At 39.7% G+C, this 25,519-nt stretch overlaps 1 protein-coding gene and 1 pseudogene across 1 annotated transcript; both read left to right on the top strand.

Moving 5' to 3' along the window:
• The first annotated feature begins 789 nt into the window (after positions 1–789).
• Positions 790–3,969, top strand: LOC141551425 (cathelicidin antimicrobial peptide-like; annotated as a pseudogene).
• Positions 3,970–20,768: 16,799 nt separating this feature from the next.
• Positions 20,769–23,575, top strand: LOC141551424 (cathelicidin antimicrobial peptide-like). Its single transcript, XM_074283061.1, has 4 exons — positions 20,769–20,978; positions 22,185–22,292; positions 22,554–22,625; positions 23,369–23,575. The coding sequence occupies exons 1-4, from the start codon at positions 20,787–20,789 to the stop codon at positions 23,480–23,482; spliced, it is 486 nt and encodes a 161-aa protein (XP_074139162.1). The 5' UTR covers positions 20,769–20,786; the 3' UTR covers positions 23,483–23,575.
• The last annotated feature ends 1,944 nt before the right edge of the window (positions 23,576–25,519 follow it).

Raw genomic sequence — 25,519 nt, 5'->3', positions numbered from 1 at the left:
TTGACCTATTTTATAATTTTATATTTTGCTTCAGTAGCTTGATTTCTAATCATTATATTAACAAGTATGTCTCTGCTATTTCATAAGAAAAGGGAGGTCGGTGAGGCAAGTTACTCTAAGATTCAAGACCTGGAATGGATTTTTACCTCCTGGATCCTCTACCAGAGATTACCTCTTCTGGCTGAAGAAGATCTGCTCTAAAGCTTGTGAAATTGTAAGACATGTTCAGACCATAGGGCTGATGCACCAGCCTACAGATTTGTTGAGTTGAATGAGAGGAAGGCAGGGTTCTAGTTGGGAAGACTTTATCAAGAATAATGAGAAATCATATTAGTGTACCAGAAATTTCTGGTTGACCTTAGATCTCCTGATTTTGGAGAACTGAAGCTGAGCACTTTGGGGAGGAACAGAGGAGGCTACAGAGGATAATTTAAGCAATCCTTTCTCAATTGTAAAGGTCCTTGAGTAACTGGAAAGGCATTGGACCACCAACCCTTCCACAGTCTCTCCAGTACTTTTAAAAACAGAGGTGGAGAAATGATTTATTTCTTCATATCCTTTCACCTGCCTAATCTTTCAGTTTTCCTCCCTCTCTACTTTTTCCTGTCTTCCTTTCTTCACCCAACATTTCCTTTTGGTTAACTTTAGGCTCTATGAAGAAACTGAAGGAAGGATCCTCTACCCCTGAGGATGAGGAGATGAGTTTCAAAAGAATGGAGGAAACCACAGACCTCAGGGATCCGTTGGTACCCAGTGGATAGAGGTATGTGATGCCCTTGTGAAGGCTGGGTCAGAGCCAGTGTATAAATGATAGCTTCTGGTCTGTCCACAGGATGCGTGCCAAGAGGATGAGGATGCAGAAGATCTCAAACATGCAGATACCCCTGTTGGTACTTGGGCTGCTCAGCCTGAATCTACTTGCATATGCCCAGGACCAATGATATGAGGAAGTGGTGAATAGATTCATCAGGGAATACAACAGGAATTCAGGTCTGAAAACCTTTTCCGACTCTCCATCCTGAATCTGGCACCTGGAGAAGTGAGTAGCACCGGGATGGTGGGGGAGGGTTCCATCTTTCCAGATTCTCTGATTTGAATTCTCCACTCTTGGGAACTTTGGTCTCGTCACTGGAAGCCACTGTGACATAGTGGAAGAGAGAAGGACAGCCAGGTAGCAAATGGGGAAGTCCTTTAACCTCTGTTTGCTTGACTTGCCCCAAATCTCTTTTGGGAATAATACTAGTACTCACTACAAGAGTTACTGTGAGCAACACATGAAGTAATATTTGTAAAGCCTATAACATAGTGCCTGGCAGATGAAACTATATAAAGATTGCGATTATTATTTTTGGAGTTAGTTCTCTTTCAGTTCTGACACCTTTTTCCGACTCTGAGCCATGACTCTGAGGTTCAGTTTTCTCATTTGTGAAATAGGGATGATAATCCATGCTTAAACTATCCCAGGATTTCCTTGTGAACCCTCCCTTGGCCTTGATTTCTCTTACCATTCTCCCTGACTTTCCAATCCCATTTTTACCTTAGAGCAGAGGCCAAGCTCCTCATCAGTGACCCCCAATCAGAGGGATCTCTCTCTCTCTCTCTGTCTTTCCATCTCTCTCTTTCTGTCTCTCATTCTTTTTCTCTCTCTCTCTCTCTCTCTCTCTCTCTCTCTCTCTCTCTCTCTCTCTCTCTCTTTCTGTCTGTCTCTCTGTCTCTCCACATGCCCTACACACGGCAGAAGATCATAGACTGTGAAAACTGGGGAAAGGACCTTAGATGTCACTGAGTTTTAATCCCCACAATTTACAAAGTAGAAATCGTGACTCAGAGAAATGAAGGGTAAAGAGCACCTGGGAAGGAAGGAAGGAAGGAAGGAAGGAAGGAAGGAAGGAAGGAAGGAAGGAAGGAAGGAAGGAAGGAAGGAAGGAAGGAAGGAAGGAAGGAAGGAAGGAAGGAAGGAAGGAAGGAAGAAAAAGGCATTTCTGTATCTGGATCATTCCCTCTTTTAATCATTTCCTATTGCCCTTGAATATAGCTTACTATGTCTTATGTTCTTAAATATTTTGCTTCCTCTCTTTAGATTGTAAGCCCCTTGAAGGCAGGATATGTCTTTTAGTTCATTATGGAGCCTCATTACAACAGTACCTAGTACATAGCAAGTACTTTATAAGTATTTATTAATTGAATGAATGTCTTGCTATGTCCCAGCAACAATACTAAGCACTTAGAATACAAATAAAATCCAGGTCTTCAGGCTCTAAATCCAGGATTCTTGTCATTACTACAACTTTCACATGAATCTGAGAATGATTAAACTTGTATTGATTTTTTTTTTCCTTTTTGAGAGTTGTCTCCCAACCAGACTGAGATACCACTGAGGAGGGGGATTGTGGAAGCTGAGGACTGGGGGTGGGGGTGGAGGAACCAGAAGCCATTCAGGAAACCCTGGTTCTGCAAGCCTCCAATTCTGAAGCTGCTGACAGTGTGACCTTGGGGGATTTCCTCTAGAAATTGAGAGGGTCAGACTGGATGGTGTTTAAAGTCCAGCACTAAATAGCTTGCTCCAGGCTCTCCAGGGGCTCAGCTGGAACCTGGGTCTAAAAGGCTGTCCTGCTTTCTTCCCCAGAGCAATGATCCTGCTGCTCCTCGACCTGTGAGCTTTACCATTGCTGAGACCGTGTGCCTCAATGCTGAAAATCGTAATTCAGATGAATGTGACTTCAAGGAAAATGGGGTGAGAATACCTAGGATCAGGGAGGGGACCTGAAGCAATGAGACCCTTTCTGGGGATATTGTCACCTTGGGGAGAGGAGGATGCTGAGCTCTGCTTTCCTGCTGCTCTAAGGAAAGTGAGTTTCCCAAGAAGAGTTGCAGAAAAATCCTCCTAGTTGGCTGGGTTGGTACAAAGGTTGAGCTTGCTGTCAGCCCTGGCATGTCAGGGGTAAAGATTACAGACTCCCAGTCCTGAAATGTCTCTGCAACCCTTCCACAGCTGGTGAAAGAATGTGTTGGAACCATTACTTTGGATTCTACCCAGACCTCTGTTGATATTTCCTGTGATGGGGTAAGTAATGGATTCTTAGTGGAGGTTTGAAGGAGGAGCCCAAACCTCCAGGTTCCACCTGGGATTTATAGTGCCTTGTCCACTGGAGGCTGCTGGGAGAGATCTGGATGGGATCAATATTGTCCATTGCCTCCAACCTTAGCCTCACATAGCCAGTCTCCTTTTTTCCATCCAGGTTCGAGGAGGAGGTATAGATATAAGAGTGGAGAATTTCTCCCCCCCCCCCCCCCCATCCATCTTATCTAAAACTGGCTCTGGAACCTGAGAGATCTTTGACCATCTGCATGGTCAAAACAACCTGGTCCCAGGATGTTGCTGGGCATAGAAGCTTTTAAAGGGTGGGGGAAGAATTCCTTGGTTTTCTCTACAGAAATTGGAGGAGGGTATCATTGGAAAACTATTTACCTTTATCAAAATGAACATGAAGAAGAAACTACTGAGGTTTTAATTTTCTGTGCTAGGTGGAGCTCCGGATTTAGAATTGAAAGCTGAAAATTGGGCTTAAATCCTGGGTTTGTCACCTGCCAACTGGGTCATAATCTGTCTAAGTGTGCTCCCATTGCTAATGGGGACATTACATGAAGTGATTGCTGAGGTCTCTCTAAGTCCCATGAATCTCTAAGTTACCACATTTTAAGGCATTATATGGGGGGAGGGGTTATTCTCTCTTTAATCTGACTCCTATAAGTCCTGAATTAAGGAGCCCTGTTTTTTTTCCCTCTGCAGCCTGAAAAGATCAAGAGAATTGGGCTGGGAGGACTGGTTAGAAGAATCTGGAACAGAATTAGAAGACGTGGCTAGGAGGTGAGACTCCTATGGAAGACTGAGTCTCAGATTCTGTTTTAAGGCCTGCACTCTGCCTTGGCCTCTTCAAATGAATAAACTCCAGCTTTACTCTTTCTGCATCCATGTTTGCTCACACTTTGTCCTTCATTCCAATTTTGGCTCAATATTGAAATATTAATCATGTACTCTTAGTGCACAATAAAAGATGAAAAGACCCACCCACAGTCTTTCCCCTCAAGGAGCTTGTAATCTAGGAGGGTGGGAATGGGAGCAGAGATAGAAGTACTGAATATAAGGTGGAAATGTGTGGGAACAAGGCATCATCTCGACAAATTGCTTAAGGAAATCTGAGAGAAAGATCACTTTCTGATTAGGATCTATATGGGGCTGAGAATGGGGGGAAGGTCAATAGACCTGAGATGTCTTCATCTTAGAGGAAGAGAAGGGAGAGACATGAGAAAAAGTGCATTCCAGACATGGGGAACTCTCTTTGGGAAGATTAAGGAAAAGCTATGGAACAGTTAGAACCTAGTTTGAGTGGAAAATATTTATTTATTTATTTATTTTTTAGGTTTTTTTTTTTTATTATATATATATATATATTTTATAATATTATCCCTTGTATTCATTTTTCCAAATTACCCCCCCTCCCTCTATTCCCTCCCCCCGACGACAGGCAATACCATACATTTTAAATGTGTTACAATATAGTCTAGGTACAATACATGTGTGTGAATATCATTTTCTTGTTGCACAATAAACATTAGAATCCGAAGGTACATGCAACCTGGGCAGACAGATATTAGTGCTAACAATTTACATTCCCCTCCCAGTGTTCCTTCTCTGGGTGTAGTTATTTCTGTCCATCATTGATCAACTGGAAGTGAGTTGGATCTTCTTTATGTTGAAGATTTCCACTTCCATCAGAATACATCCTCATACAGTATTGTTGTTGAAGTGTACAGTGATCTTCTGGTTCTGCTCATCTCACTCAGCATCAGTTGATGTAAGTCTCTCCAGGCCTCTCTATATTCCTCCTGCTGGTCATTTCTTACAGAGCAATAATATTCCATAACCTTCATATACCACAATTTACCCAACCATTCTCCAACTGATGGACATCCATTCATCTTCCAGTTTCTAGCTACAACAAAAAGAGCTGCCACAAACATTTTGGCACATATATGTTTCTTTCCGCTCTTTAGTATTTCTTTGGGATATAATCCCAGTAGTAGCGCTGCTGGGTCAAAGGGTATGCACAGTTTGATAACTTTTTGGGCATAATTCCAGATTGCTCTCCAGAATGGCTGGATTCTTTCGCAACTCCACCAACAATGTATTAGTGTCCCAATTTCCCCACATCCCTCCAACATTTGTCATTATTTGTTCCTGTCATCTTAGCCAATCTGACAGCTGTGTAGTGGTATCTCAGAGTTGTCTTAATTTGCATTTCTCTGATCAGTAGTGATTTGGAACAATCTTTCATGTGAGTGGATATAGTTTCAATTTCTTCCTCTGAGAATTGTCTGTTCATATCCTTTGACCATTTATCAATTGGAGAATGGTTCGGTTTCTTATAAATTATGGTCAGTTCTCTATATATTTTGGAAATGAGACCTTTGTCAGAACCTTTGTTTTTAAAAATATTTTCCCAATTTGTAACTTCCCTTCTAATCTTGTTTGCATTAGTATTATTTGTACAGAAACTTTTTAGTTTGATGTAATCAAAATCTTCTATTTTGTGATCAATAATGATCTCTAGTTCTCCTCTGGTCATAAATTCCTTCCTCCTCCACAAGTCTGAGAGGTAGATTATCCTCTGTTCCTCTAATCTATTTATGGTCTCATTCTTTATGCCTAAGTCATGGACCCATTTTGATCTTATCTTGGTATATGGTGTTAAGTGTGGATCCATATCTAATTTCTGCCATACTAATTTCCACTTTTCCCAACAGTTTTTTCCGAATAATGAATTTTTATCCCTAATGTTGGAATCTTTGGGTTTGTCAAAGATTAGATTGCTATAGATGTACCCTTTTTTGTCCTTTGTATCTAATCTGTTCCACTGATCTACCGGTCTATTTCTTAGCCAATACCAAATGGTTTTGGTGACTGCTGCTATATAATATAGCTTTAGATCAGGTACACTTAGACCACCTTCCTCTGAGTTTTTTTTCATTAGTTCCCTTGCAATTCTTGACCTTTTATTCTTCCATATGAATTTTGTTGTTATTTTTTCTAGGTCATTAAAATAGTTTCTTGGGAGTCTGATTGGTATAGCACTAAATAAATAGATTAGTTTGGGGAGTATTGTCATCTTTATTATATTCGCTCGGCCTAGAGTGGAAAATATTTAAAACATTAAGGGGTAGAGTGTGTAAGGTGTTGTAGATAGCCAGGCTGATGAGAGTCTTTCATGCCAGACTTGGCCCAGAAGTTTTCTGGAGAGAACATGGAGTCCCTGTTGTTGTTCTTGTGAAGCAGGTGGTTGACAAAATTACATCTTTTCATTAGCCAGAGCTTTTTGGTATTTACTTGGAATATGGAGTAGAGAAGGGAGGGACTAGAGCCCAAGGGATTACTCAGGAAGCTATTGCAATAGGTGAAAGAAGGTGAGACTCAAGGCTGCTATTTATAACCATGCAAAAGAGGATTTAGATGGGAAAAGCAGTGTGGACAGGATGGGAGGTAGAACTGACCAGCTCTGGCATGAAGCTCATAGGGGAGAAGGCATTCCCTGGGAAAGAGCTACCCACTATAGAGAACCCAATCCAGTGGTTCTTGTGAGCCTCAGTATGGGGAGAGGAGGAAGGAAGGCAAATAAGTGTGAATAAGAAAAAAGAAATTTGTGAAATCAGACCCAGGTCTCTTATCCTTTTTCCACCAAAGCAATATCACACTCAGACCCAGACCCCCAGAGTGACAGTGCTCCAGACACAGATTGGGTGGCAAAGTCAGTTATCCTAGTATTTATTCTTCATCACTTTTCTGAATTAGAGACTCCCTTGCTATATTCTAGACACACAATCAGGCACACAGGCAGCAAAAATCCCAAGTGTTCATGCATCCCCTGACTCTCAGCTCTTTATAGAGTCTCACTAGCTACTGTCTTTTCTTAAACAGGATCAAGAGAATGAATGCCTGTAAATATATGGGCAACGGTAGCCTGGCAAAATAGTCATCCAGAGCTACCACTAAGCCAGAGTGGTGAAGGTTTTTTCCAAAGCGTGTAATTCCAGAGACATGATCTGTCTCTGTGGCAGTCCTCCCACTTGGTACTCCTCCCTTAACTTGGCTCAGTTTGTCATTAACCCCTATGAGGTTCTCTTTGTTCTAGAAGCCTTCTCCCTTGGCTTAAGCTCCTAGGGCCCCCTGTCTATAGGCTACACACCCACCCTATTATCACATTCTCATAGTGTATGGAGATCTGGGTCCCGTGTTATTTCAGACAATGGAGCACAATTGCACCTGGAATACTCTTCTTTTTTTTTTTTTTTTTTTTTTTTTTTTCATCTCTATTCCACTTGCCCATAACTGTATTTGCCTTCTCCCTAAGATTCCTTCTTTTGATTTCAATCCTATCACAGCCTCCAAGTCATGGTCATTTTGTCCTTCAAATAGGTGGCTCCCACCTTGTATCCCATACATTCAAAGTAACTGGAAGATATTCCTTCTTTCTGTATCTTCTCACACTCAGACTTCTATATAACTATCACACCACAAGGGGAATACAAACATTTTCTGTGTCTTTCTCTTGTTCTTGCTTTAGATTCCTTGATTTCCTCTTATTTTCCTGTACCTGGACCAGTACTTGCATATTGTAGGTGTTTGATGAATTGAATAACTTTTTGTCAAAATATTATGGACAGGGATGACTTGTTATTAAATGAAAAATTGAATTACACTGCCTCTGAAATCCCTTCCAGTCATGACATTTTATAATCATTTTACCTTTTAGGGCATAGAATGTCAACCCCTTCCATTGTAGAACCATTCTTGTCTCCTTCTTGCTGACCTCCCCCCAGTGCCCATCTTGTCTTTATATTTAGTAATAACAGCTTGTTACAGCACTTTAAAATTTACTAATCACTTTACAAATCTTATCTCAACGGATCTTCACAACAACTCTGGCAGGTAGATGACACAGACAGTATTATTCCATTACATCCATGAGGCACTTGAGACTCCTCCAAATTCTTTTTTTTGGGGGGGGGGGGCGCCGAGCCAAGATGGCGGAGAAGAGGCACTTGAGAGTCAAAGTCAGCAAGTGACCAAAGTCAAGCCAGAGGCAAGGCCACCACTCTCATCTTCTGCCTTCAAGACAAGCAGTCACTTCATTATTCTTTCTTCCTGGTGGTGCTGTCCACCTGTCAGTGTGGCCAGAGATGAGAATTTCCAATAGAACTCTTGAGTGAGATGCTTCAAACTGCTTTAGAGAATTTCTAAGCCTGACTTTACCCCCAGAAGAGGACAGAACTAGGTTCTATAACAACTCAGACCAATTTCTTTTGTCCTCTCAAAATAGAGGTTTCTTTACCCAGTGGTTCTTGTGAGCCTCAGTAGTGGATATAGGAAGAGGAGGAAGAAAGGCAAATAAGTGTGAATAAGAAAAAAGAAACTTGTGAAATCAGACCCAGGTCTCTTATCCTTTTTCCACCAAAGCAATATCATACTCAGACCCAGACCCCCAGAGTGACAGCGCTCCAGACACAGATTGGGTGGCAAACAGTCAGTTATCCTAGTATTTATTCTTCATCACTTTTCTGAATTAGAGACTCCCTTGCTATATTCTATATTCAATCAGGCACACAGGCAGCAAAAATCCCAAGTGTTCTTGCATCCCCTGACTCTCAGCTCTATAGAGAGTCTCACTAGCAACTGTATTTTCTTAAACAGGATCAAGAGAATGAATGCCTGTAAATATATGGGCAACGGTAGCCTGGCAAAATAGTCCATCCAGAGCTACCACTAAGCCAGTTACTACTTCTCTGTTTAAAAAAGGATGATATGCTTGCCTCTCACCTTCCACTGGGGTGTCAGGCAAAAGCTGAGAGGAACCCTGAAACATCTTCAAGGGAAGAAAAGATGGGATAAGACAGGACAAAAATCTAAAGGGGATACCCTAGCCTCAGTGTGAAAGATGGGGTACATGAAATGTTTCCAGGTTTGTTTTCCCACCTTCTCTTCACATTCTCCATTATCTGGACAAATTGGACTATTCACCATTCTCCCTTTCCAGCCTTTGCTCTGTATCCTCCACCTATTTACATAGGTCATGTTCTGTGACTGCAATAGAATTTTCCCTCATAACACATTTCCATTTATTAACATTCATCCCATTCTACCAGATACCTGATTTCATGAAGTCTCCTCTGATTTCTCCAGCTAGGACTGATATCTCCCCCTTTAAATCTTATTATGCTTTAGCTGGCTTCTCCTTGTGAATTCTAATTGTGTAAAAAATATTGGTTGTATAACTCTGTAATCAAAGATTATTTCTCTGTGGCTTTATATGGTAGATATTGATGACTTAATATCCTGTGTCTATAAAATGGATAGAGTTGGTAAAAGCCTGAGAGAAGAGAAATCCTGATCTTCTGGATTCCATCATCTAGAGAGAACATAACAAGGTTCTAGATTCTCTCCAAGGAAAGGTTCCTATAGAGAGAGACAGTTCAATCTTTTACAATATGGTCATTCTTATGTAAATTTTCAGAAGTCTATTGGTGTTGTCTCCAAATACACCTAGATTTGATTTCTATAAATGACAAAATATTCCTTTTTGGATCACATTTAGACCACAAGTGTAACCATATCGGTGTCTATGGAGTTTACTGAGAGGACAAGCACAGTTGGTGTAAAGGCTTGCTGAGCCCTCTTCCATCTTTTGGGATTATCTATCTCAAAATTCTTTGTAGTCCCAAAGTTGTAGCAGAAGCAGAGTCCTCACCCTAGCATAACCATTTCAGCAGACTGGTAAACCATGTTAAGAGTTCAAAGTCATTTGTGAGTTAGGAGGATGTCTACTGCAGATTAAGATTTCTCCAATGGAATGGACGAATGAAAAACATTTTTTCCAGTGGCCAAGAAGCTGCCTGAAGCTGGTGCTGTTTGACTCAGAAATCAGGTGACAAATTCATCCATTGCACCTTAGTATACTAGCAGTCATCTCAATATTTGTCTTACTATTGAACTTTTCTATTCCAAGAAAAGAATTTTTTGGTTCTTTTTTCTTTTTAATAATAGCTTTTAGTTTTCAAAATACATTCAAAGATAATTTTCAACACATTCACCATTACAAAATGTTGTGTTCCAAATTTTTCTCCTTCCCTTTACTCCATCCCCTTACCCTAGATAACAAGTAACCAATATAGTTTAAACGTGTACAATTCTTCTAAACATATTTCTGCATTTATCATGCTGTATGTGAAAAAACAGATCAAAAAGGGAAAAATTGAGAAAGGAAAAAGAAAACAAGCAAACAACAATAAAATCCATCACATTTGATCATCACATAATTTTGTTGCAGTTGTCTACATTGTTCTCTTGGTTCTACTCACTTCACTTAGTTTCTGTGCATGTAAGTCTCTCCAGACTTTTCTGAAGCCCTTTTGCTGGTCATTTCTTACAGAAAACAATATTATATTACATTTATATACCATAATTTATTCAGCCATTTCCCAACTGATGGAAATCCACTCAGTTTCCAGTTCCTTGCCAATATAAAAAGGGCTGCTACAAACATTTCTGCACAATGGATTCTGTTTCCTTTTTCCTATCTCTTTGGGATGCAAACACAGTAGAGATACTGCTTGAACAAAAGATATGTACAATTTGATAGGCTTTGGGGTATAGTTTCAAATTGCTCTCCAGAATGGTTGGACCAGTTCACAAATCTACCAACAAGGCACTTTGTCCCAGTTTTCCCACATCCCCTCCCACATGTTTCATTATGTTTCCTGTCATATTTTGTTATTAGATTTTAATGAGGAATCTAAAAAGCACTGAGGTAGAAAGAAATTCCTCTTAAAATAGCTCCAAAAATATGCAATTTTGGGCAGTCAATATGCCACCATGCTCAATTTTATGAAAAATGGTTGTTTAAAATATTTTTATAAACAATTAGGAAAAAAAAACTATCAAAAAAAGGAAAGTAATTTTTCTTGATTGATTGAGTTCTATAATTTTTAATTTTAAAGGGCACTGAATGACTTGTCCAGAATCACAAAGTCAGTATACATCAGAGGTGGGACTTGAACCTAGGACTTCCTGCTTGTTGGGCCAGTTTGATAGCGCTTAATGTTTGTTTCATACTCTTTAAATTAAATGAATATCCTCTGCATTCTGGAGTAGGTGAATGGTGCAGAGCAGAGAAAGCCAAGCCTGGAGTCAGGAGCAACTGAGCTCAAATAACGCCCCAGACACTTATTAGCTGTGTGACCCTGAGGAAGTCACTTAAACATTTGCCTTAGTTTCCCATCTGTAAAATAAGCTGAAGAAGGAAATAGCCAACCTCTGCACTGTCTTTGCCAAGAAAACCCCACATGGCATGCCAAAGTGTCAGATACAAATGAAAAGACAGAATAGATTCAATGTCTGCATTCTAGCCAAACTGAAATACTCCCCAGTTCCCCAACCTGGATTCCATCTTCCACTTCCTTGGCATTGCACAGGCCATCCTGCATTCCTGGAATGCATTCTCTCTTGAGCTCTTCCTCTCAGAATCCTTATTTTCCCTCAAAACTCAATCTAGTTGCTCCCTCTTTTATAAACTTTTCCCTCATGCCCCATTAGTACTCCCACTCTCTCTTCAGATTGCCTCAGGTTTTATAAGTTGGAACTGACTGAATAAAATATTATTGTAACAAGATAGGTAACAAGATTGCCCTGGCCTTCCCCTGAGAGCCTGATCTGCTACATCCCTCCACCCCTTCTCCAGGAGCCGCTCTTCTGTGCCATCTTCTCTGGTTTGCACTGATTAGGTTTCCCCAAATTACTAGAAACCCAGGATTATCACCCAGTCCTATTTAACCATTTCACGTCCCAATTATCTATCACACAGAGATATTTACTTTAAAGATGGAGCAAAGGGAAACATTCAGACATTCTACTCAATACTTTAGAGTACAAACCAGCTCAGTATCTGGAAAGGGAAATGAAGTTCACAGTTGTTCTGTTCCTATAGAACATGAATCTTACCAAGTCCAGGTGTATAGTCCTGCTGAATTGGCTGCACTTCCCACCCTAGATTTTTTGGATTTCCTGAAGTCCATGTCCTGCCCAGCATTCAAGTTTAGGACTTCACTCTGTCCACCTTGAATGGAAAAGGATAAAGGAAAAATCTAAAGCCTTTGGAGAATTTCTAGGGGCCACATGATCTAAGAGGGAAGGGTAAAGGGAAGGGAAGGATAGACTTCTCTTTCAATGGGGAACCAAGAAAAATCCCAATTGTGTACAATTCACAATTTTAAAAAACCCAGAAGTGTTCCCACTAAAGAGTCAATGGAGAAAATCTTCTCCCCAAATCTTAGTAGCTCAATGCAGAATGTCCATGTCTGAACCAGTTCTGCTGTCTTTCCAAAGACTCTTCCACAGGGGACATGATTTCATGTTATGTAGTCTAGGTATCTGCCAAATTTCCATTGCACATCTTCTCTACAGGGGATGTCAATTCAAGAGCATTTTCAGATTATTTTCTTAGCCAAAAAGCTCCAAGTGCCTTGACTTAGTTTGTGACAAGGAGGCAATGTGTGGAATTTAGAGGATGAAAAAATGTTGCTTGGACACAGGACAACAATGTCTGTCTCCTTGGTGCTTGTGTATTGTGAGAAACAGGCAATACTGGATGGGAGTCACCTTTCAGGAGGTCCTTAGAGGATTGCAGAAATAGATGGCAATGTACAGGATGTTCAAAGCTAATGATAGCAAGACTGGGCAAAGGCTTGGGTGTTCTCTAGAGGTGCTCCATGAAGGTCTTTAAGTAAAGGTTAGATGGACCTTATAGGGGGTGAGATAGACATATTGACATATTGGTTGGATTCAGTGGTCTCTGAATTCTGAGCTCTCTTCCAACTGTGAGATATGATTACATGAATTCATTTTAGCAAACATGTATGGAAACAGTACACTGAGGTTCTTATTGTGGACAGGAGGCAAAAATGAAATTGTCAACAAACTGTTCAAGGACTTTCAAGGAGCTTATGTTCTCTTGGTTGAACAGAATATAAATAAATAAATATAGGGAACAGGTGCCCTCCCATAGCCAAACATAGCTTATGGTACCTAGTACAGTGGATAAATTATATCCCCTACCTTACTTCTCAATTTGTTTCTATTTGTAAGACTTCAGACATATATATTCTCTCACTCCTTATCTTGCTTCTCAGAAGATAGGTTTTGTTAGCTTTTGAGTAAAATTTTGATATGTTTATTTTATATCATCTATATTATACAATATATTTGTCTATTGTGAACCTTCCAAAAAACCAGTAGTTGGATCCAAAAATAAAAAGGGAGGATGTTAAGCAAAAGTAACCTAGTTGAAAGGGACCCACATGTGCAAAAATGTTTGTGGCAGCTCTATTGTAGTGACAAGTAACTGGAAAATGAGTGGATGTCCATCAGTTGTAGAATGGCTGAATAAGTTATGGTATATGAATGTTATGGAATATTATTGTTCTATAAGAAATAATCAGCAGGCTAATTTCAGAGAGGTCTGGAAAGACTTACTTGAACTGATGCTAAGCGAAGTGAGCACAACCAGGAGATCATTGTACACAGCAACAACAAGATTATATGATGATCAATTCTGAAGAATGTGCCCCTTTTCAAAAATGAGATGATCCAGGCCAGTACCAATGATCTTGTGACAAAAAGAGCCATCTACTCCCATTTTTTCTTGTGCAACAAGATAATTGCATAAATATGTGTTCATATATTTGATTTAACATATATTTTTTAACCATGTTTAATATATATTAGATTACTTGACATCTGGGGAGCGGGTAGACGAAAGGGGGAAATTGAGACACATGATTTTGCAAGAGTTTACGTTGAAAAATTGTCCACATATGTGTTTTGAAAATTAAAAAGTTTTAATTAAAAAAAACGCAGTCATTGGAAAAAAATCTGACATTATAAACATCATGTCATAGTCATATTCCTTCTCTTCTGGAAAAAAGTGAAGGGCAAAAGTGAATAAGTACACGTAGTTCTTTTGTGTTTTTTCTTTTCTTTTCTTCTTGAAAAGGGTATTGTATTTTTTCATCAATAACATGTCAAGAAATTTTTTTTGCTTTCATTTTTAAAAGATTTTGCTTTCCAAATTGTTTCCCTCCTGAAGGGGGTAGACAATTTGATATAGTTCATAGAAGATACATAGAGACTTGTCACTCTTTGCTACATGTATTTCATCCCTTTTATTCCTCTATTTTTAGCTGTGATCCAAAAATCTCGATTTCATTCACAAACACTATCTTCTAATTAAATGAATGGAACTGAAGAGATATTGAGCCCTGAAAGGCAGGATTCTCCCTTTGTGATAGAGGAAAAAGCCGACTTGTGAAACTTGTAAATTTTCTGAGTTCCCAAATCCGTTAAGCTTGAAGTGGCAGGATAGATGAACTATAGTGTAGGAGCCAAATTACTCTATAATTACAGGCCTAGACTGTATGCCACAGGGCCCTGGTGGCAGTAGAACAGGGCATTGAGCATGGTAAAGAAGCAGGGATGGATGGGATTAAGGATGACATAATAATGTTGCTTTTCTGTTCTAAATTTCCATTGCAGTTCACATTGGTAACTCCTATGAAATGCTTTAGCCACCCTTCCAAGTCCTTGAAACCTTTTGCATTGTCACAGTGTCCTCTCCTTCCACCTGGCTTTACACAGGTACAGCCAAAAAGCCTTAGTATTTAGCGAAAACCCATCTCTTAGTGTGACATCAGCAAGTCCCCTTAACTGTGCAATTCTTTCTCTTTCTTATCTATAAATTTCCCCCCCCCCTGAGGCTGGGGTTAAGTGACTTGCCCAGGGTCACACAGCTAGGAAGTGTTAAGTGTCTGAGACCACATTTGAACTCGGGCCTCCTGAATTCAAGGCTGGTGCTCTATCCACTGCACCACCTAGCTGCCCCTCTTATCTATAAATTTGAAGTTATATAGCCAGTGTTTTATATATATATATATATATATATATATATATATATATATATATATATATATATATATCATAGATAGAAGACTCCAAGAAAGAATTAGGAAGACTGAATTTAAATCCATCTCCGACATACCGTATGTATTGGGACATTGGACAAGTCACTGATTCTTTCAATCCCCAAGGAATTTTCTTTTTTTAAGGGAATTTCTTCACCAGAAAATTATCAAAGAAATCACAGATTATTTACCATTCTCTCCCCCACCAACAAATCAAAACATAACATAAAATCACTCCTAAATTTTACAGACTATTATGAGAAAAGACTTTATGGTTTTTAAGGTGCCTTAGGAATAGGATGTTGATATTTCCTATGATACCACATACATTATATTTTATTTTTATTGGATGATTTCATTTATGTCAACACTATCTCCCTCAGTACCCAGAACGATGAAGCTTGGGGACCTAAGTTGATAAACCAAGAAAGAGACCCTACTAATTAGCAGGAAAAATAATTGTTGGGATACAATCTCTTAGGCATTTGGCAAGGCAGCCACCCCTAGAGAAAGACAAGGTTACCCATCTTCAGGGAGATGAAGCCCAACTTTGGGCAGAACTGAGGGTATTATGGGATAAAAGAAGATGCCTGAGATAATAGTATAATGAACCTTGATATCTACTCCTTATGGCTTCAAGGATAGATACTCTTCACTATGAGTAAAGGCAGAAACAAGACTGTCCTTATTAGAAGAGCAGGTCAAGTCCATCATAATATAATTTTTTCCACCCAGATGACAATTTCGACATCACACTAAGGTTTGTGAAGCTCTTTGTTCACAATAACTCTGGGTTGTAGAGATAAGAAAAATTGCTGTCTCTCATTTTACAGATATGGAAACGGAGCCCAAGAGGGAAAGTAACTTCCCTTAAGTGACATTGTAAGTGTCATAGCCAGTACTCTCTCTCCTGTCTTTGGATCCCAAACTTTCATACTTTCCTAAAACACATTATACTTCTCTGTGCTATTCAAGAAATAATTGATAATAAATCTGGATAATTACATGAAATTAAAAATTAATACCTAACATCAATATAACTAGGTAAACTTGCTTAGTAAATATTTACATTTAAATAAATTAATATCAAAATACCAAATATCACCTCATTTTCCAAAAGGATTCATCATCACTGATCATTCTTAGATAGTTAGAGTTTGTCTCTTCTTTTAGTTTTGGATTTTGGATTTTTGTGTTTTTCTTCTAGGCCTGACTCAATCAGTGCCCTAGAAATTAAAGGTTTGATACCAGAATGATATTCAGCATTGAATGGTATACAAACATCTATCTCCAATTGCCCATCATGGTCCAAAAGCCAAACAAAGTTTAGGCTGAAACCATCTCTATTGTCTCAGGTGACCGGGAAATGTTGTCAGCTGCCTCAGCTCTTACTTCCCTGAATCAAGGAGGTGCCAAGAAGAGATCCAAAAACTTTTAAGGTAAACAAGCCCAATTTAATTGAGGTTGGGGTGAGAGAATTGTTCCTTTCACACTTTGTATTATTTTCATAAAGAGCTCTGCCCTGGAAATCAAAAGGAACTGAGTTCAAAATTCTGTCTCATACTGATTAGCTAGATGAGAAGTCATTTAGCATCTTTTTATTTCAGTTTCCTCATATGTAAAATGAGGAGAGTCTCAATGTCCTCTCAAGTCTGTTTTAACTCTCTCATCTCTGAGTTACTGTCCCTAACCCTGTAACTAAGGGTTAAAGAAACTGGAGCAAAAGCTGCAAAGATAGAAAGGGAGCTAAAAGAGAGAGAAACCAACTAGTAAATGTTATGATATCATGCAATAAAAAGTGAAGAGAATATTTTTTATCATTTGATTTTTTAAAAAAATTTAATTGACACTTTAAAAATATCCATTTTAGTTCACAAAAATTCTCCCCCACATTGTCATTTGTTAGAAATGAAATAGAGTCAAGGAAAAGAAATCACCCAATTGAATGTGGCTCTAGAAATATTTTCCTCTTTCTATCCCATTAATCCAAAAGTTTTCTGCCAAAAGGGCAAGGAAATAAACATTTAATAAACCCCAATATGTGTCAAGTGCTTTATTAATATTATCATAATTGATCCTCACAATAAAAAAATATGAGATAGGAACTATTATTCCCTTGATTTTGCAGTATGAAGACATTAAGGCAAACAGAGAATTACTGACTTGCCCCAAAATGACCAGACTATTAAGTGTCTGAGATCAGATTTGAACTGAGATCTAGTCTGACTGAAGACTCAGCACTCTCTCCATTGTATCACCAGGCTGCCTCAAGTCTAGAATCATACTTCACTAGCAAATCCTCCTAAGGTAGAATAAGTCACTGCATTGGGTAGATGACCCAAGTTGTTCAGTGTTGCTTTCTTTTTCATGATAGCACTTATCATGGGAATGGTAGTTCTGGTTTGGGCAAATTCACTCTTTATGTTCCACTAAGTTTCTCTAAATGTCCATATTTGTCATTTCTAACAGAACTATAATATTCTACTATAATCATATCATGGTTTCTTCAATCATTAGGATGCAAATTGTGTCCCTTTTGAGGGTGAACTCGGAAACTTTCCTCTGACAGAGATCCACCCTTCAGGGCTTCATTTCTGTTTCATTCTATTGGAAATGTTGGCAGGGAAGAGCTGCACCCTCTATTGAGTTGAAGATTAGCCCAGGACCACTCCCAGTAGCTCGAACTTAAGTAATCTCATTCAATTGGAGATCTGAGCCTGATATTCCTATTGAGTGGCTTGAAACTCCAAGATAAGTACTTTCTTTTCAACTGGAAATCTAGGCCTGAGGGCATTGAATAGAAGCCCCAGCCTCTGACTTCTTCTAAAAATACAATTTTGAACTCCAAATCTCTGCAGAAGTCCGAAGCAGGATTATGCCATAGCAAGGAACCTCTCTTTTTGGCACAACTGCCTGCCAGGACTCTTACCCACTGTGAAGACATTCTCTTCTCAGTGATAATCTTTATTTCCCTAACAGGCACCTTTGCCACTAAGAAGTCTGTCTTCCTTAGCAAAGCTGGCTTCTCAGTGCCACTAAAAATCCCTTTTCTTGCTACATTCAGATTTTGGGTTTGTGAATGCTTTCATATTGAACCTGTATCAAGCAGAGGGAAGTCTCACACCTCAATTCTCTACAACTGGAACTGCTTCAATTAGAATATTGATTCTCCCATCAATAGACACCTGCTTACCTTGTGGTTCTTTAATGCTATTAAAAATGCTTTTGTAAATATTGAATAGAAGGTCTTTCTTTTAGCCCTTTGATCTCCATTGGGTATATTTGATTCCCTATCTTTCTAACATACAGTAGGAGCTTAATAAATATTTCCTTTCTTTCCTTCTTGTGTAAGAGTTTTTAGACTAATGGGGCAGAATGAGGCACTCATTTTTAGAAACAGCCAATTTTTGTTTTGTTTTACTGACTTGTACTTCTCTTGTTATAAAGAAAAATAAGTTGGTGGAATGCAGTTTCTGGGAAGTGATGGATTTTTCATTTCAGATGAACTGAACTACTAACTGTTCCTCCATCACATCCTGTCCTTTCCTGATAGAATAGCAATTGTGATCTCAAAGTTATGTTTAAAATAAATTTAATTAAAAGCAATAATGGGAGAACTGCATTTTTTCATATTTGCATACCTTTTATTGTTTTACTATTACTTACAAAGCATACATTACCTAATTTGAATCTTATCTCAGCTCTATGTAATAAAAGGGACTAGAACTAAAGAAGCAATACTGAACATTCATACACCAAATATGACTTCCATGCATCTGCATAGGCCATCTCCTGAAACTTCATGGGAGTACTCTCCCAATTCTATCTTTCTCTTTGCCATTCTTAACTGGATTGTTAACAGCAGCCTCCTAATTGGGACTCCACTATTCAGTGTCTCTCTCTCTCTCAATTTATACTGTTGATCAATGACGAATTGATATTCCTAAAACCTAAGTCTGACCTAAAACCTAAGTCACTGCCCAGTTTGCCTATTGCCTCTAGGATGAAATACAAACACTTGTGTTTGATATTTAAAGCCTTTTACAGTCTGACTCCAACCTAGTTTTCTGTTCTGATTTCATTAAACTGCCCTTCCCATCATCTGTTTCTGCTAAATGAGGTTCCTTACTGTTCTCTAAATGAGACAGATCATCTCCCACCATTGTACCTTTGGGAAGAGGGGCAATCTCTATGTTTGGAATGCCTTCTCCTCAGATCTAGATTTTAGAATTTCTCTCTAGTTCCCTTAAAGTACCACTTTCTCCATCAGGACTTTACCGAATCCTCCCCTCCACTACCCTCCAAATTGAGCAATTGTTAGTAATGGAATTGCTGACTGTCTATTTATTGCTATGCCAAGTTCAGTTTGTCCTTCAAATTTAATTGCAACCTCTAGGTCCCTATATCTGCAAGGCAGGAGTCCCCCATGACAGGGATTGTCTCTTTTTCTTATCCTCTTCAGGGCTGTGCTTAAAAGATTGTTAGAGATCAGCTCCAGTAGTGAATTAAGGGTGTGAAATACAAGAGCTAGGTGGAAAGAATTTAATATGAACTCTTCAAATGATATTGATGAGAGATACAAATATATATATACTTCCAATGCTTATAGGCATGATACAAAATACACTATTTGATGCTCAAATTCTTTTTTCTAGGAAACATAATCTAGTGAGATGTAAATGATTAAGGCTTTATCTTGGTTACTTGAACAGAGCTCTAAATAATTGGAATACACATCAAAGTAAACTTAGCATATCAACTTCTCAAATACCTTTCTCCCAAATGCTTTTATCCCTATTGTGAGCTATTTTTTCCTATCCTAAGGTCAGGACAGGATCTTTGAGTAAAGTAAGGTAAGGTAAGCTTTTGATCCATTTTATAGTACTTTTATATTTTGCTTTAGTGACTTGATTTCTAATCATTATATTAATAAATATGTCTCTGCTATTTCATAAGAAAAGGGAGGTTGGTGAGGCAAGTTACTCTAAGATTCAAGATTTGGAATGGATTTTTACCTCCTGGATCCTCTACAAGAGATTACCTCTTCTGGCTGAAGAAGACCTACTATATGGCTTGTGATATTCTGAGATATGTTCAGACCATAGGGCTTATGGATAAGCATACAAATTTGTTGAGTTGAATGAGAGGGAGACAGATTTCTAGCTGGGAAGACTTTATCAAGAAGAATGAGGAATCATATAGGGTATGAGAAATTTCTGGTTGGCCTTGGACCCTCTGCTTTTGGAGAATTGAAGCTGAGCATTTTGGGGAGGAACAGAGGAAGCTACAGAGGATAATTTAAACAATCCTTTCCCTATTGCAAAGTTCCTTGAGTAATTGGAAAGGCATTGGACCACCAACCCATCCACAGCCCCTCCAGACCTTTGTAAGACAGAGAGAGATGGAGAAATCATTTATTTCTTCACATCCTTTCACCTGCCTAATCTTTCTGTCTTCCTCCCTCTCTACTTTTTTCTGTACTTCCTTTCTTCACCCAACACTTCCTTTTGGTTAACTTCAGGGGTCCATGAAGAAACTGAAGGAAGGATCCTCTAGCCCTGGGGATGAGGAGACGAGTGACAAAAGAATGGAGGAAACCACAGACCTCAGAGAAATGTTGGTACCCAATGGATGGAGGTATTCATTGCCCTTGTGTAAAGTCGGGTCAGAGCCAGTATATAAATGATAGTTTCTGTCTGCCCACATCATCGAGTGCCAAGAGGATGAAGATGCAGAGGGTTTCAAACATGCAGATAACCCTATTGGTGCTGGGGCTGCTCAGCCTGACTCCACTTGCATCTGCTCAGGACTCAAGATATGAGGAGTTGGTGAATAGATTCATCAGTGAATACAATAGGAATTCTGGGTCTGAAAACCTCTTTCGACTCTCCATCCTGAATCTGGCACCTAGGGAAGTGAGTAGCACTGGAATGATGGGGGAGGGCTCCATCTTTCCAGATCCCTCATATGAACTCTCCACTCTTGGGAACTTTGTCCTCCTCCCTGGAAGCCATTGTGACATGGTGGAAAGGGGAGGGCAGCCAGGTGGCATATGGGGTAGCACTGACTTTCAGGGTCAGTGCTACCCCATACCTAGTTCACATCTGCTCTCAGATTCTTACTTGCTGTGTGACTGGGGAAATCCTTTAACCTCTGTTTGCCTGAGTTGTGCCAACTATCTTGTGGGAATAATAATAGTACCTACCTCTAAGAGTTACTATGAGCATCAAATGAAGTAATAATTGTAAAACATTTACCATAGTGCCTGACAGATAATGACACAATAATAATAATATTTGCAATTATTACTTTTGGATCCAGAATATCTGAGTTTGCCTTCCAGTTCCGACACTTTTTTTCCCAACTCTGAGCCATGATTCTAACCTCTCTGAGATTCATTTCTCTCATCTATGAAATAGGAATGATAATGCATGCTTAAACTATCCCAAAGTTTCCTTGTGAACACTCCCTTGGCCTTGATTCTCTTATCAATCCCCCTGACTTTCCAATACCATTCTTACCTTAAATCAGAGGCCAAGCTCCTCCTCAGTAATCCTCAATCATGATTGCATTTTGTTCTTCTACTTTAGATTGTAAGCTCTTTGAAGGCAGGGAATGTCTCTTGGCTTTTTTGGATCCCCATTAGTGCCTGGTACATAATGGGTGCTTTATTAGTGTTTATTGATTGAATATTTTGCTATGTCCAAGGAACAATGCTAAGCACCTAGAATACAAATAAAATCTAGGTCTTCAAGCTCCAAATCACTTGTCACTACTACAACTTTCATATGATCCTGATAATGTTTAAATGTGTTGATTTTTTTTTCCTTTTTTAGAGTTGTTTTCTAACCAGACAGAGAATGTCCACTGAGGAGGGGGATTGTGGAAGCTGAGCACTGGGAGTGGGGGTGGGGGAACTTGAAGTCATTCAGGAAACTCTGGTTCTGCAAGCCTCCAGTTCTGAAGCTGCTGACAAATCCTTGGGGGATTTCCTCTAGAAATTGAGAGGGTTAGACGTGATGGTGTCTAAAATCCTTTCCAGCAATAAATAGCTTGCTCCAGGCTCCCCAGGGGCTCAGCTGAAACCTGGGTCTAAAAGACTGTTCTTTCTTCCTTCCCAGAACAATGATCCTGCTGCTCCTCGACCTCTGAGTTTTACCATCACTGAGACTGTATGCCCTAATACTGAAAATCGCAATCCAGATGAATGTGACTTCCAGGAAAATGGGGTGAGAGTGTCCTGCTTTGGGGAGAGAGCCGGACTCAATGAGTCTCTTTCTGGGGATATTGCCCTCTTGGAGGAGGGGGGAGGATGCTGAGCTCTGCTTTCCTGCTGCCCTGAGGAAAGTGAGTTTCCCAAGAAGAGCTACAGAAAAATCTTCCTGGTTGGCTGGGTTGGGGCAAAGCTTGAGCTTGCTGTCAGCTCTGGCATGTCAGGGGTAAAGATTACAGACTCCCAGTCCTGAAATGCCTCTGCAACCCCTCCACAGCTGGTGAAAGAATGCGTTGGAACCATTGCTCTGGATTCTGCCGAGCCCTCTGTTGATATTTCTTGTGATGGGGTAAGTTATGGATCCTCAGTGGCAAATACGGGGATGAGTACAAACCTCCAGGCTTCACTAGGAATTTATAAAGCCTTGTCCACTGGAGGCTGCTGGGAGAGATCTGAGTGGGATCAACTTTATTCCTTCCAACCTTAGCCTAGCATAGCCAGTCTCATTTTCTCCTTCTAGGTTCTAAGAGGAGTTGTAGATATAAGAGGGGAGAATTTCTCTCCCCCATTCACCTTATCTAAAACTAGCTCTAGAACCTGAGATGTCCCTGATCAAGTGCATAGTCAATATAACTTGGTCCCAGGATGTTCCTAGGAGACAGAAGCTTTTAACTGGTGGGGGAAGAATTTCTTGTTTTCCTCTACATCTTTCTGAGCCCAGAATGGGAGGAGGGTATTCTTGGAAGACTATTTACCTTTTTCCAAATGAGCATGAAGAAGAAATTGCTGAGGTCTTAGCTTTCTGTGCTAAGTGGAGCACTGGATTTAGAATTGCAGGGCTGAAAATCGGGGCTTCAGTCCTGGGTCTGTCATCTGCTCTTTGGATGATGATCTAAGTGTGTTCCTACTTCTAATGGGGACATTACATAATGTGACTGCTAAAGTCCCTCCCAATTCCATGAATCTCTAAGTTACTACATTTTAAGTCATTATATTACAGGGGGTGAGAGAGGAGGGAGATGGTTTTTTTCTCTGTTCAACCTACCTCCCAGAGGCCCTAGACTAAGGAGCTCTGTTTTCTTCCCTCTGCAGCCTGAAAGGATCAAGAGAATTGGAATTCTCAGAAGGCTTTGGAATAGATTGAAGAATGTGGGTATGAGAATCAGGGACAGAATCAAGAGCACAATTAGAGATTTTTTTTCCTAAGAGGTGAGACTCCTACATAAGACTGAGTCTCAGGTTAAGGCCTATACTCTGCCTTGGCCTCTTCAAATGAATAAACTCCAATTTTACTCTTTGCCTCCTTGTTTGTTCAGACTTCCTCCTTCATTCAGTTTATTTTTGGCTGCATATTGAAATAATACTAATCATGTACTCTTAGACAATCTAAGACAGTGTATACAAAAAGATGAAAAAAACCATCCACAGTCTTTCCCCTCAAGGAGCTTGTAACCTAGGGAGGGTGGCAGTGAGAGCAGAGATGTAAGTATAGAATGTAAGGTGGAAATGTGTGGGAACAAAGCAGCATCTAGGTAAAGTGCTCTAAGAAATCTAAGAGAAAGATCACTTTCTGGTTAGGTCTGTATAGAAGCTGAGGACTGGGGGAAGGTCAATAGACCTGAAATGTCTTCATGGAAGAAGTGACATGTGAGCTGGGCCTTGGAGGAAGAGACATGAGAAAAGGTGCATTCTAGACATTGGAAACTCTTTGGGAAGATCAAGAAAAAACTATGGAGCAGTTAGAAACTAGTTTGACTGAAAATATTTAAAATATTAAGGGGTAGAGTTTGTAAGGTGATGTAGGTAGGCTGGGCTAATGAGAGTCTTTCATGTCAAACCTTCCCCAGAATTTTGTAATTTATCCTAGAAAGAACAGGGGGTCCCTTGTTCTTGTTAAACAGGGAAGTAAGAGGATCATATTTTTTTTTTATTAGCAAGATCATTTTGGTAGCTGTGTGGAAGATGGAGTAAAGAAGGAAGGGATTGGAGCCAGAGGGATTAGTGAGGAGACTATTGCAATAGACGAAAGGTAGTGAGATTCAAGGCTAATATTTATAGGAATGGAAAAGAAGGATTGGATGGGAAAGGCAATGTGGACAGATTAGGAGGTAAAATTTGACCACCTCAGGCAACTGACTGGGCAGAGTGAATGTTTATTCCATTCCCCTGAGTATGAACTATCCACTTAGATCCAGTCTATATTAGATGATACAATCCAGTAGTTCCTTTGAACTCCATCAATGTATATGAGGAAAGATGGAAGGAAAACTTGTCCCTCTGAATAAGAAAATACTTTACTATGAATAAATCACACTTAGATCTCTTATCTTTGTTCTCCCAAAGCAATATTACACTGGGCCAGTTCTCAGACTGAGAGGGCTTCACACACAGACTAAGGTGGCAAACATTCACTTATCTTACTATTTACTTTTTATCACTTCTCTGAATTAGAGACTCCCTTGTTATGTTCTAGACTAGACACACAATCAGGCACACAGTCAGCAAAAATTTCAATTTTTGACTCTCCAATCTATAGAGAGTCTCACTAGCTACTGTTTTTTCTTCAGCAGTATCAAGAGAATGAATGCCTGTGAATATATGGGCAATGATAGCCTGGTAAAATAGCCCATACAGAGCAGCAATTAGACCAGAGTAGTAGGGGCTTTTTCCAGGGCATGGAGTTTCAGAGATATGATCAGTCCATGTGGAGTCCTCCGGCTTGGCACTCCTTTCTTAACTTGGCTCAGGTTGCCATCATCCCCCATGAGGGTCCCTTTGTTCTAGAAGTCGTGACCCTGGGCTTAAGCTCCTACGGCCCCTCTCTACAGGCTACACACCCACCCCATTACCACATTCTCATAGTGTATGGAGGTCTGGATCCCATGTTATTTCAGACAATGGAGCACAATTGCGCCTGGAATAGACTCTTTTTTTCATCTCAATTCAACCTACCCCCAGCTGCATTTTCCTTCTACCTAAGATTCCTCCTTTTGATTTCAATCCTATCACAGCCTCCAAGTCATGATCATTTTGTCCTTCAAATAGATGGTTCCCACCTTGTATCCCACATATTCAAAATAACTGGAAGATATTCCTTCTTTATGTGTCTTCTCACACTCAGACTTCCCCTATGTGATTATCATATCATATGGGAGTGAAAGCATCTGTGTCTTTCTCTTATTTTTGCTTCAGATTCCTTGATTTTCTCTTATTTTTCTATAACTAGAACAATATTTTGTAGAT

Source organism: Sminthopsis crassicaudata, chromosome 1 (genome assembly GCF_048593235.1).
Source record: "Sminthopsis crassicaudata isolate SCR6 chromosome 1, ASM4859323v1, whole genome shotgun sequence".
In the NCBI taxonomy this organism is placed as follows: Eukaryota; Metazoa; Chordata; class Mammalia; order Dasyuromorphia; family Dasyuridae; genus Sminthopsis; species Sminthopsis crassicaudata.
The sequence above is the reverse complement of the archived record's forward strand: the minus strand, read 5'-3'. Positions and strand labels throughout refer to the sequence as shown.